The 12581-nt window shown below is 50.5% G+C and overlaps 2 protein-coding genes across 3 annotated transcripts in view; one reads left to right on the top strand and one right to left on the bottom strand.

Annotated features, from left to right (window-relative positions):
* Positions 1 to 17: 17 nt before the first annotated feature.
* On the bottom strand, positions 18 to 9339 carry LOC123032668 (FGF1 intracellular binding protein). Of its 2 annotated transcripts, none has more exons than XM_044448745.1 (11): positions 9257 to 9339; positions 7917 to 8085; positions 6791 to 6989; positions 6163 to 6289; positions 5121 to 5221; positions 4246 to 4379; positions 3650 to 3758; positions 2620 to 2683; positions 2022 to 2108; positions 1166 to 1263; positions 18 to 327 (listed from the first exon to the last, which is right to left on the bottom strand). In XM_044448745.1, exons 2-11 carry the CDS (start codon positions 7999 to 8001, stop codon positions 258 to 260), a joined length of 1074 nt encoding a protein of 357 aa, XP_044304680.1. In that variant the 5' UTR covers positions 8002 to 8085; positions 9257 to 9339; the 3' UTR covers positions 18 to 257. The 2 variants fall into 2 exon arrangements, with proteins under 2 accessions (XP_044304680.1, XP_044304679.1); XM_044448744.1 differs by having other exon boundaries at positions 9309 to 9331.
* A 116-nt stretch (positions 9340 to 9455) lies between these two features.
* The window catches only part of LOC123032469 (transmembrane emp24 domain-containing protein 10-like), a 7403-nt gene continuing 4277 nt past the window's right edge, over positions 9456 to 12581 (top strand). The window contains exon 1 of the mRNA XM_044448364.1: positions 9456 to 9479. Within this exon, the coding sequence (XP_044304299.1) occupies positions 9456 to 9479 (24 nt within the window). The remainder of the gene's footprint in view (positions 9480 to 12581) is intronic.

The raw sequence follows: 12581 nt of genomic DNA on the forward strand, positions 1-12581 counted from the left end.
CCTGCCGGGGGCTTCGGGGCTGTTGTGACAGAAACGCTTTATTTCTTAAAAACAAAGGCTGGGAGGGAGAGGGGAAAAGGGGTGAGATTCGGCTTAGGGGATGTGTGTGCGCAGCCAGCGAGAGGGACCGGCAAAGACTCCCACTGACAAAGGGATGCCATCCTTTCTTAGTCCTGTCTTTGCTTCGCAAGGAACTCGTTTCTCCCCAAGGAGAATTAAAGCCGGGCGTTTGAAAAGACAAACCACAACCGGTGGGCTCAGTCGTGGTACATCTTCAGGAGACAAGCCTTCAGCGTTCCCGTGTATCTCTCCCAGAGCGCTTGGTGCCTGCAGCGGGGTGAAAAACGGAAGGACTCCGGTTAGAGCTAAAGCAAAGGCTGGGCTGCGGGAAGAGCATGTGAAGGTGAAAAAGAGACCATGGTCTCTCTGCTCGGGAACAGACCAAGAGGCCTAAGAAAAGTCTTTCCCAGAAGCCACTGGAATCCACCTCTTATGACCAGCCTGGAACAATGGGAGCTGTAGTCCACAAAACCTCGCGGAGGCAAGAGCCGATCCGTTCTCGCTCTCCAGCAAACGGCAGCGAGATACACGTCACTCCCGATTCTAGTGGCAGCGCTCAGTTAGATCCCCGACCGTTGGAGCTCAAAAGGCCCGTTTTGCATTTTGCAAGGGTGCCGTGGGTGCTCTCACAAAATGGCTGCTCGGGGCAGCAGCGGGGCTTGTCCGTTTAGAAAATGGTCATCGTGGCCTGTTGGAAAAACCTTCCTCCCCCAGTAGTTGAACTGGTAAGACCGGAAGAAAAGTGCTTTGCCCAAGAACTGAGGTTCAAGCTGCAGGAAGGGGGTTTCCGTGGCAAAATGCAAAACCATTCTAAATAAAGATGGTGCTACTTTGGAACATGCCAGGCCTCTGGCTTAAAAAAAGGAGAATTCCCAAAGCTTTAAAATAGTAAACAAAAATTAGGAGGAGCAGGAGGGGATCATAATTAGCAGTTATCAATCCATGATTTTGGCTAAGTTCTCGCTTCCCACCTGCTGAGGAAAGGGAGACCCCTGAGGAGCGGTGTGGTCCTTGTGGGGGTGCCAGGAACCACAGCCTTGGAGGAAACTTGGTGGGGGGGAGAGATAGGACCCACCGGGGGGGGGGGGGCAGGGTCTGCACACACCTGAATGCCTCCAGTGTGTGAGCACAAGCCGTGTATTGTGTCAGGAAGAGGCGGACGTCGTTGGTGCTCCATTTATCCGACCGAAAGGGCTCCACAAACTGCAAAGGTACACGATGCACATCAAAACAGAGCAGAGGCGAGATGCCCCAAAGTCTACGGTGCGGGAGCAGAAATTGTGCCCTTGTTCCAAAACATGGAACACCGAGCCCTCGGGAATCCACAGCCCAATGCATTGGCTTTTATGTGCTTTACGTTTCACGCCCGGTAGAAATCCTTTAGATTAAAACATAAACCATGGAAACACAAAAGCTGCAAGACAAGACCTCTTATCTGGGGGTCAAATCCAGCCCTCTGGGGTTCCTCAACACTGCCTTTGCCCCTCCCAGCAATCCTTGGACACTTTCCCGGCTTTTGTGCAGTTTTCCCACCCACTCCAATATGTTATTCCTGGCAGGAAGAATTGCAGTAAACAAACAGGGACAGCCCCCCCCCCTCGTAAGGTGGTGAGCAAGACCAAGGGCAAATTTACAGGTTGTGGGAAGGGTCACCCAAAGGTTTCCATCCCAGCCCAGTCTTTTTCTCATTCTCCACCCTGAGAACCTCCTGTCACCACTTTCCTTACCATCCACCTTGATGAGGGGCCCTGTTGAATCTGAAAGCTTGCTACTTGGGGACAGCTTTGCTGACCTTAACGCTTGGTTGTGAATTCAAAAGTATTAGGAATTTACTGCTTCTTCGGACAACGTTCCCTGGTTCTCCTGCCCTTCTGAAACACGCACTACCAAAACCATTGTGTCACAGTCTTTCTTTTGGTCTCCCCCTGCCCCAACTTCCCGATGCCGAAGGAACCGCGTACCTTTTCCACCAGGTCGACGAAAAAGTCCCGGACATCTTTGCTGTGAGTCAGCTTTGAAGCAATGTTGATCATTGCCCGAGAGAAGTTCTGCGAGGGGTGACGGTTAGAGGTAATCAGAGATAGTCCCTCTTTCCTTCCCCCCACCCCAAAAATACTAACCCCCCTTCTTTTTTAGGTCTGGCTTTTCATTGAGTTTGAGCAGGAAAAACTGCACTTCGGAAACACTTCGGTACTTGTTTTTCCAAAGCAGGGCCCTTCCACCGACGAATGCAAGAAAATGTGTATTTTTTAAAAGGGTGCATTTAAAAAAAAATGCGAAGGGAACATGGTTGGAATGGCCATGCTGTTTGGAGGAAAATGCAGTCAAGGTTGCAAACTGGCAGGCTTTATTTGCTGCCTTGAGATTTTCAGAAGTCCAACAGCCCCATCTGATGGCCAACAGAGAATAAGCAGGGCCAATATCTGGCCACTGGGCCATTCCGACAGAGGGAAGGGGCTCCCAGAGAGGGAGGTGCGGCTACAGAGCCGGATGCAAGACCTCACGGCCAAAGAACGCAACCCACGGCAGGTCCCCCGCACCCCAGTCCTGGCGGCGTACCTTGAAATTGGCTTCCATTTCGTTGTAGACGGAAATCTTTCCTCGCAGGGACGTACACACCAGACTGAGACGTAAAAGAGAGGAGGTCAGTGGGGTCCTGGAAAACCTTAAGCCCCGGACCCGTTTAGGAAGGTACACAGCCTGGGACTCAAGACACTTGGCTTTGTCTAGCCTGACGCTCAGAGTGTGACCTTGGGTTAGTCTCTGCTTCAGACATGCACATGGTGGGCATGTCGTGAGCAGAGCCGGCTGGTGCCGGAGGTCAGTCTAGATGGCCCGGGAGGCCCCTTCTGACTCGCTCTGTTTCTATGTTTCTCGTAGCCCAGTCTAGAGGGTTGTTGTGGGTTGTAGTCTAACAACACCCACAGGCTCCCAGTTCCCCCACCCGTTGCACAAAAAAAGAGGAAGAATGCCGTGTCTCTGAGCATACACAGAGAATTTTCCTGCTCTGCTTCTGAGCAACTACAGAATGCCTCTCCCCAGACATTGGAGATGATGCCAGAACTTTTGGAAAGGCTTGGATTTAGAAATTAACACTCCCCTCTGCCGCTCAGACGCAAGTGGCCGTCTGAAACGAGAACATGCCATCTGCAAAGCTCAGGAGGGGAAAATCAGTGATCTTCCTCCACTGCAGTCACAGCTGCTAGAAATCTGCCCACCGGGTTTCTTTTTGGATTAACCTGCTCATTTCAAATTGAGCCGTGACCTGCCTGCAGGGAGAGAGGAGTGTCGACTTCCAGCCGCCGTATGCGGCCGATCGTTGCAACGCAAAGCATTTTTAACCTGCCCCTGCAACAGAAATGGCTAGGACGGCTCTGTGGGTGGGGGGCCACACAGAGGCCTGTGTCTTTGGACTCCCTGGGGACGGGGGCAGCTAAATGGCTTTGGCCGCCTGAAGCAAAGAACAGCGCCCCATCCGGAATCTGGTAGCAGGACCACGTCCTCCAAGTTGCCCGAAAAGGGCAGACTAGCTTAGGGGAAGACCTCACTCCAGAGAAATATTTCTGATCCAGCACCCCACTGGCATCACCTCTTGTGGAGGTCCAGCAAGTCTTTGTCTGTCATCAAGATCTTTAGCTCTTTCAGGCCCTGCAGGAATTCCTTGTCCAGATCGACATCCATATCGTCCACATTGCTATCTGTGCGGAAGAAGAGACATGTGGAACTGGGAGGTGGGTGGGCAGTTTGGTCCTCTGTGTCCCGCAGGCCGGAAGATCCAGAAATTTGTATTTTTACAAGGGAACAGGCGGCAGTGCCAAGAGATATCGTCATGGGACCCTAAACTTTGTGAAACAGATGCACTAATTTGATGGAAAATGTTTCATGGATGCAGCAGCGGGTTTACTTGGGCATAAGACCCTGTTGGACACGACGGACGTTGCTTCTGGTTGAAAGAGCTCTTAAGTTATATTTTAAAGCTGAATACAAATATACTTTGGTAGCACTGCTTGAAATCCTGCTGTTTTCTAAGTAGGACTTAGCTTCTTATATCCTAGTGGAACTTCACGCCTCCCATCTCTGCTCCCCAGAATGCCCCCCATACCGGCTCCAACTTTAGATAACTTTCTAAGTGATTTCTCACAGTCACAATGAGGACTAGAACCTTGTTGTTTGGGCCAAACTTACCCACTGCTCCCAAAGTCCAGTTCTGAATCATCTGCTCCGCACAGTACGCAAAATCTTCAAAGGTCAAATACTGCAGTTTCTTTTTACCCGTCTCAAAACGGCTGTTGGCAAAGAACACAATGGCAGCGTAATCCCTGAAAAGACCGAGAGAGAGGGGTGAGAGGCGGAAGTTGAAGAGCTTTAGGTTGGAGCTTTTCTTTTAAGCTCTTCCAATACTTATCAGGGCCTTCTTCCTGTTGTTGTTAGTCGCGAAGTCGTGTCTGACCCATCGCGGCCCCATGGACAACACTCCCCCAGGCCTTCCTGTCCTCACCCAAGCTCACGCCGACTGCCCCAGTGACCCCATCCAGCCCCCTCATCCTCTGCCGTCCCCTTCTTCCTTTGCCATCCATTGTTCCCAGCATCAGGCTCTTCTCCAGGGAGTCCTTCCTTCTCATTCGGTGGCCAAAGTATTTGAGTTCCATCTTCAGGATCTGGCCTTCTAAAGAGCAGTCAGGGTTGATCTCCTCTAGGACTGACCGGTTTGATCGCCTTGCGGTCCAAGGCACTCGCAGGAGTCTCCTCCAGCACCACAGTTCAAAGGCCTCAGTCCTTCGGCGCTCAGCCTTCCTTATGGTCCAGCTTTCACAGCCATACATTGCAACCGGGAAAACCATCGCCTTGACTATACGCACTTTTGTTGGCAGGGTGATGTCTCTGCTGTTTAGTATGCTGTCTAGATTTGCCATAGCTTTCCTCCCTTCTTCCTACAGCCCTTTAACTTGTCTTGTGGGACATCAAAGTCAAGAGAGCTTGACAGGTGAGTGAGAAAAACGCACAGGGTCACGGAAACCCTCTAAGAGCACCCCCTGGCCTCGCCCAGTCTGGTCCCTCACCTGGCTAGCCGGTCTGAGAGCAGGAAGTGCTGCTGGATGTTTTCTACCAGAGATCCCCGGAGCTCTTCAACGGCCTTGAAGACGCGCTTGAAATTGTCAAACTGAAACCAAGCACACACTTAAACTCTCTTTCTCTGCTGGGGAACTGAAATTCACTTTTTACTGAAATTCACCGAAGTTACTTTTTAGTTTTACCAGTTCATCTTCTAGCATTTGTGACCAGCCATGCCCATTTTATGGATGGGCAATTCCACTCCCGTGCCTACGTGGGAGCCATTTTGTGAGAGTGCCCATGACACTCACAATTCCAGCTGCATCGTTCGACCCCCCAAAAAGCTGGGGATTCCTGAACTAAACAACTCCTGGGCTGTTTGCAGCAGAGTGAGTGGATCATGATAGACTAAAATAGTATAAAATTGGTATGTTTCTAGGTGGCTTTAGAGGCACAGATTCCCTACTAATTAATAAGCTGAACAGACTGAGCTGGACTGAAGTTGTGAACCCTTCTTGTTCCTTTTGATATTATCCTGATCTTTGTGAATTCTGACATGAACTGACCTAACCTGAAATTTTAGGCTAATGTAAATGTGAGACATTATGTTACTCAGTAGCTTCTGCACTTCCAAAAAACAGAGTATCAAAACAGACAAATAAAATGACACATTTTGGGAGCAGAGATATAAAACAATAAAATTTACACATGATGGTAAAATAGGCTGCCTAAAGCAACAGCCCAGATTGAATCTCTACAGTGCCATATTTCCAGGAGAAAGGTAAGATTCCCAAACTGGCATATGGAAGAAGGGAAAAGAATAAAGCACCTAAAAAAATATGGGGTGGAAGGGAACAAGATCCCATAAAATGTGGAGGCTGAGGGGAAATTCATGCTTACATTTGGGGAAAACATTCCTAAAGACACAAACGACATATATATTTAACATTCAGCACGTTTCGTCCCAGATAAAATATATATTCACAGCTCACTGCAGAAGCAGGACGGGAAGTTCAGAGCTGGTGGATCAAGCCCAAGCTAGAGGCGCACCTGCCGGCGGCAGCTTTTGAGGGTCACCCCCGTTTTGACGCTGATGTCGTCCAAGTCTTTCTTGGTGCCCTTGGAGAGTTTCTTCCCCAGCACCTCCCGCACAAAAGCCTCGTCAAAGGTGTAGTATCTGGCGTGGAAAATGGGGCCACACAAACAGGTTTAACGATCATTTAATCCAGGCCACGCAACCTTGTTCCCTCCAGATGCTTTGGGCAACAGGTCCCCAAATTCCTGTCCACTGGTTGTACTGGTTGGGGCTGGTGGGGGTGATAGTCAACACCCCTGGAGGGCAAAAGCCCTGAGTGAGTCTGGGAAAATTAACCAGGCCAAATAAGATCACCAGCCTTCAAGGCATGAATGAAACCGGATCACCTCTTGTAAACTAGAGGAGGAAAACCAAATGCTCGGGCTGCCACCTTAGCATCCCACAGCAATTCTGTGCAGGCTGAGGAAGAGTTTTCCCCTCCGCCAGCTTTCTACGCTCAGCACAGAGAAAAGCTTGGCTCCCTTTCTGTCGCCCCGCGTGCTCGCCTGCAGGTCGTCCCAGATTACCTGCGGCGACCAGGGGCTTGGCTCAAGCTCCCCCCGCCGTGCTTTCCCAGGCCCTCCTCCCGAACGAACGTCCCACCTCTCGATCAGCAAGGTCTGGCGGCAGGGCAGGATCTGGAAGAGCAGCTGGTTGAGCAGCTTCGGGGGCGAGTGGAGGAGGCGCTCCAGCATGTAGAAGGTGCGGTAGTGGTCCATGGTGTCGCTCTGCAGGACGTCCACCGTGGCGCCCGTCTGCTCCAGGATGCCGCTGCGCAAGCGCAGGGCGACCGCATCGTTCACTGTGCGACAGCAAGAGCAGAAGGCGCGGCCATTCGTGAGCTGGCCGTGACCTACGGGGAGGCTGCGGAAGCCCCGTCTAAACCTCCTTCTCTGAATCGTTCCGATTTTAGTATATCTGCTGCCGAAGAAGCCCGATCTAAATCTTCTGCAAATGCCCAAGAGGGCGAACGAGGAAAAGAAAGGCAGAAAACATGCAATAAAGGCCCAAGCCAGGGCAGGGCCCATTGAAATGAATGGGCTGCAAAGGCGCCGTGGCCAGGGAAGCCCCCTTGATTCCAATGGGCTTGCCCTGCGTAGGATTGGCATCAGATAAAACCCGAGATACACTAATGCACCGTTACTTAAAGCAGCGGTCTGCCCACGGTGGCTGCGAAGGACGGGAGGCACTGGGATCCGGACGGAGGGGAAAGGCTTCTACACAGAGTGCACACTTAAAGAATGGAATTCAGTTCCACGAGATGTATGCAAATTGGGTGGCTCGAAAAGAGATAAATGCATAGTATAAGAGTAAAGATGAATAATGAGAAAATCACAAATACATTAAAAAAATTCCAAAATACCAAATTTCAAACAGTTTATTTCAGGCCCGTTAAAACAACTTGGTGTGTCCCACGTATGTTGTTCAATGCCTGGAAGAAGAGGGCAGGCTTAACCCGGCACTGAAAGGAGGACAAGGTGGGCGGGTTTTCGTGGGAGGTCAATCCACCATTTGGGGCCACCACTAAGGCGGCCTCGCTCCTGTGGCTCCCCTCCAGGCCTGCCTCCAAGGGAACCATTGAAAGGCAGCTTCAGATGTAGCCTGAGGTCAGGAAAAGCATCACAGCAGGAAGGACCATGGAATGATCCAGAGTGACTTCACTTTGTTCTCAGGCGGGGAAGCCAGGGAAAGAGAAGGCAGAACCAACCGAGGTTTTGGTCTCTCTCACCTGAGTAACCGTCCAGCCAGAGTTGGTAGACTTCCTCATCAATCAGCGTGGTATTCCCCACAAAGATATCCAGATTGCTGGTCATGGCTCACGAAGCCAGGCCTTCCCGCCTTGGGATCCGTCACCAGCTCCTGGCTTTACCTGGGGACTCCAGGAATCAGAGGGGTGGCTGCAAAAGGAACAGAGGAGCAATCCCTGCTGTTTGCCCAGCGGCCACAGGGATCCTGGAGGTGCAAGGTACCCCTCAACCCATACATAGGGATGTCTTCATACCCATACATAGGGATGTAGCGGCATTTTAAATGTTAATATTATTGAATTTTATCTGGCCAGGGCGGCTTATTTTATATTGTACTTTTGTATTTTTAAGCTAATGTTTATATTTTTTAATTTAAGATTATAATTATTTTAATTTATTGTTGTAAGCCGCCCCGAGGCTTCGGCGAATGGGGCGGCATAAAAATGTTTTAATAAATATAATAAATAATGTCTTCCAAACCCAAAGCCTCTTCAGCTCAGCCACAATTCATGATTACTGGATTTTTTTTTTGTTTGTTTGTTTGGTTGGTTAATAAAACAAACACTATGGAATCTTCCTTGACTATCACCTCCAGCAACAACTGCTACTAAGATGCCTCCTGCCCCATTGAAAAGCTATTTATCTTTCCTTCTATCACACAAGGAAAAAAGGGTGGGAAATGAAGGCTCTTTCCCTGTCCCTCTTTTTTCGATAGAAAAATACGAGTAAATAATATTTCAGCCTCTTTTAGCAGTCTTTGCAAACCACCCTAGACACTGTACAGGGAAAAAAGCTGTCTTAGAAACTTTTCCAGATCAAACAAAATCTTCCTAGACATTTGCCAGGGCGAGGGGAAGAGGTGGGAGGTGTTAACACACACAAACACCTGTGACCAATTTCTTTGGTCATTTCCTTATTGTGTTTGTTAAATGCATCTTTAAACACCAACAACATTAAACCCTCCCCGTAGCTTAAAGGACGCTTTTTCAAAAAAGAAGAAAAACGCAGGACTGACTTAAGGTGCAATTCTGGGCGCAGATCGGAAAACCCCCACGACCCCCAGTATGCCCAAACTGTGCACCCCTCCTTCCTATCGTAAAAGGAAGGCAGTCTGTACACGCACAGATGCGCTGCGGCCTGAGCGCCTTCCGCGACAGTCGTGCTTAAGAAAGGCGGAGCTCTGCACATGCTCAGATGCCCCATCCAAGGCATCAGAACCTTCGCGGAAAAAAACTCTGCCTCTCACATCTCCCAGCCGCCGAGTCCCCCCCCCCCCCCCCTTTGCACAGAGAACCCAGGAGTCCTGGCTGCAGACCCCCACCTTATTTCGCCCCCGACCTTTCCCTCCGGCTAGCAGCAAACAAACCGCCGACCTCCATCCAGCTGCCCGTGCCTCGGATAGAGCCCTTTCACATGACCCCGCGAGGTTCTCTTCCGGGTTATGCTTCGGCTGGACGCCTTTGCGCATGCGCCGCTTTGCCCACAGTCCTGAGGCCCCACCCTCCATCTTTAAACCGGGCATGATGGGGCAGTACCAGCTAAAGGTTAGCTCAAGCTCCGGTGTGGGGACGATAGGAAGCAGCGCTGATGAGGCTGAGGACTAGAAGCTTTGTTGCTAAGCTCTCTTTCTCTGATTTACCTCGCTCTTTTAACATTCCCGTTTATTTACCCATAATATGGCCACTGTTCAGCTAGGGCCGTATTTAATATTCTTGCAAGGCAAAATGAAGTAGCTTGCTGAAAAAGAAAAATTAGAAAAATCCGCAGAGCCATAATGGTGCAATGCCTTTATTAGCCTTTATTAGGGCCAACTCAAATATCAGCAAAAAAATGTGCAAGCTTTTGCTGTCCAGAAATCCAAAGCCAAATTAATATGGATCTCAAAACTTTGCAGTTTTTTTTAAACTGATCTTTAAGTTGGTCCGCTATAGGTATTATACTAATAAATATGGGCTGTGCTTTCATTCTTAGGCATTCCTTTCAAATGGGGAATAAAGTGCGATCTAGTAACATGAGGCACCCAACAAACTTGAAAGCCATGGGACTTTCAACCCAGTGCCCTCCAGATTTGTCAGAGTGCAACTCCCATCGTCCCCAGCCAACATAGCCAACCCCTCTGGAGGGCTCCAGGCTGCAGAAATCTGTTCTATATCAGATTAATTTTAAGAAGAATATAGGAGCTTCTTTAACCAGGATGTGTTATGTGAGAATTCCCATCATAAACAGCATGGCTAACAGTGCATCCATTTCAAGGGTTTGTTTATTTATTTATCGATTTATATCCCGCCTTTTTCCCACAAAGGGCTCAAGGCAGCTTACATCATTCTCCTCCTCCACCTTATCCCTACAACAACAACCCTGTGAGGTAGGTTGGGCTGAGAGTCTGTGACTGCCCCAAAGTCACCCAGTTTATTTATTTATTTAACACATTTTTATGCCGCCCCCATCGCAACGAAGCCTCAGGGCAGCTCACAACAGAAACAAAATACATAAATAAATAACAATATAACAAAAAATATTTAAAAACATCTGGTGCATCTTGACTAAAAATTTTAAATCCTATAAATACAAATAATTTAACAATATAAGTAATAAAAAGGTCTTAGCCCGGCACCGAAAAACAAATAACGACGGCGCCAGGCGGACCTCTCCGGGGAGCGCATTCCATAGGTGGGATTCCATAGTTGGCTCCATGGCCGAGCGGGGACTCGAACCCGGATCGCCAGAGTCCCAGTCCCATGCTCTTAATCACGACACCACACTGGCTCCAGAAATTCAACATGCAGAAGCTTTATCAGTTGAATTTCCAGTCTGCCACCCTGCGATCAAAGCGGTGGGAGCCCTGCCAGAATTGTAGGCGGGATGGAACAGCTCCAACTTTCTTGACATGCCTTTGTGGGTGGAAAGAAAAAGTCTTTGTCTTTTTCCGTTCTCTCCGTCCGGACTTGTGCAAGAGAAGTTGGGGGCTACAATGGGTTGACTGACATATACTCCCGTTGGTTCCTGATTCCAGAGAAAAGGCCCCATTTTGAAAGCTGGAAAAGCAGCAGCCCTGTATCATTTATCCGAGGCCGCTTATTGGATGATTCCTGGCAACAATCCGTCCTAGCATCTGACAGAGTTCACCAGTAATTCACAGGAAGACAAAAGTTCATGGTAAAGCACATATTTTACTTTCAGAGGGTCTCAATTTCAAATTTCAGGTAAAGCAAAGATTCTGCCTGAAACCCTGGACAGCCATGCTAAATGGATCTAAGCAGGTTCCAGTGCTATTTAAATAAATTTGTTCAAAAGCATGAGGACTGGAATCTTTCTTCTTTAGGGAAAGGACTGTAACTCAGCAGAACAGAGCGAGAGGAAGAATTCTCCAGGCAGGGTCAAAAGCGATGGAACACTGGGGCTAGTTACAGACCACAACTGGCTTTTACTAATTAATAAAATTGCTGGTAAAATTAGAGAATCCTAAGAAAATCAGCAGAAAATGAAACACACCAAAGCAAAAAAATAATGGGCCAACGTGAAAACTACACAACCAGAACCCAACAAGGTGTGCACCAAGAATTGAAGCAAGAAGGAGAATTTCCAGAATTTATGTGTACTGTTTATTTGAGAAGCATACATTCTCTGGGCAGCTTACAAAATAAGCCAGTAATTAATGGACTGAAGAGCTAATTCCAGCAACGATCAATCAGATTTGATTAGAGTATTCCTTAGCCATGTAAGGTATATTCTTCTCTCTGCACAAGCTTTCTGCAAGCTGGAGCCTTCCAAGTTCTTTTGGGCTACAAATCCCAACGTTCCCCACCCCTGTCTAGGGTTGATGGGAGTTGCAGTCCCTCATTAATTACTGTGTCTACTAGGACCACTGACGCGCCTTCCAGCCAGAGCACTGAATTGCATTTCCCACATGCCCTGGAGCCTGTAATTCAAGTGGCGGGGGAGCAAAAGGATGAAGGAACGGGGCGCAAGGAAGAGCGGTCGGGGCCATAAATACCGGGTCGAACCGCCTCTCTCGGGGCACCACAGCTTCCACTGCCAGCGCCCGAGTCCCCTCCTTTTCTCCACACAACAACCCTGCGAGGGAGGTCAGGCTGAGGATCGGCGCCGGCCCCACGTCGCCGCGCGAACTGCGCGGCCAACGGCCCTGGGGATCGCGCGCTGCCGGCAAGCGCCGCGACCGCGCAGCCCGCGAGCGACGGCGTCGAACGAGGCAGCGGCAGGGGAGATGCGCGGCGCGGGCCTCCTCTCGCACTGGATGGAGCGCCGCGCCGGCGGGGCTCCCCTTCCCGAGCCCGGACTGGGGCGGGCGTGTGGGCGCCCCCGGCCCCGATCCCGCCCCCGCGCCCCCCGCCCCTCCTCCGGCGCAGGCGCCCCTGGCTCCGCGGATGCACCTGCTCCCCTACCGTTTAAGCCGCGCACTTGCAGCGCGGCCGGCCGGGCGGGCGGGCTTCTCGCGGCTCCGCCTGTGGCAGCCGCCCGTCCGGGCGTCCCGTTATCCCGGCGGAGGCGGAGCGGAGCGGAGCGAGCGCAGCGCAGCGCAGCGGAGGAGGAGGAGAGGCGCTCCGCGCGGCCGGGCAGGATGTCCTGGCGCCGCGACTGAGCCGGGCGCGCGATGCCGCTGCTGCCGCCGCCGCCGCCGCCGCCGC

This window comes from Varanus komodoensis, unplaced genomic scaffold (assembly GCF_004798865.1).
Source record: "Varanus komodoensis strain SLA01 unplaced genomic scaffold, ASM479886v1 scaffold55, whole genome shotgun sequence".
Lineage (NCBI taxonomy): Eukaryota > Metazoa > Chordata > Lepidosauria > Squamata > Varanidae > Varanus > Varanus komodoensis.

Excerpts from the sequence above, each read along its gene's own strand:
- LOC123032668 (XM_044448745.1), bottom strand. The coding sequence starts at position 8,001 with ATGACCAGCAATCTGGATATCTTTGTGGGGAATACCACGCTGATTGAT. Across the intron at positions 6,290-6,790 it reads CAGACCTTGCTGATCGAGAG|ATACTACACCTTTGACGAGG; the intron begins GTGGGACGTTCG and ends TTTCCACGCCAG. Across the intron at positions 5,222-6,162 it reads TCAAAAGCTGCCGCCGGCAG|TTTGACAATTTCAAGCGCGT; the intron begins GTGCGCCTCTAG and ends GCTTGGTTTCAG.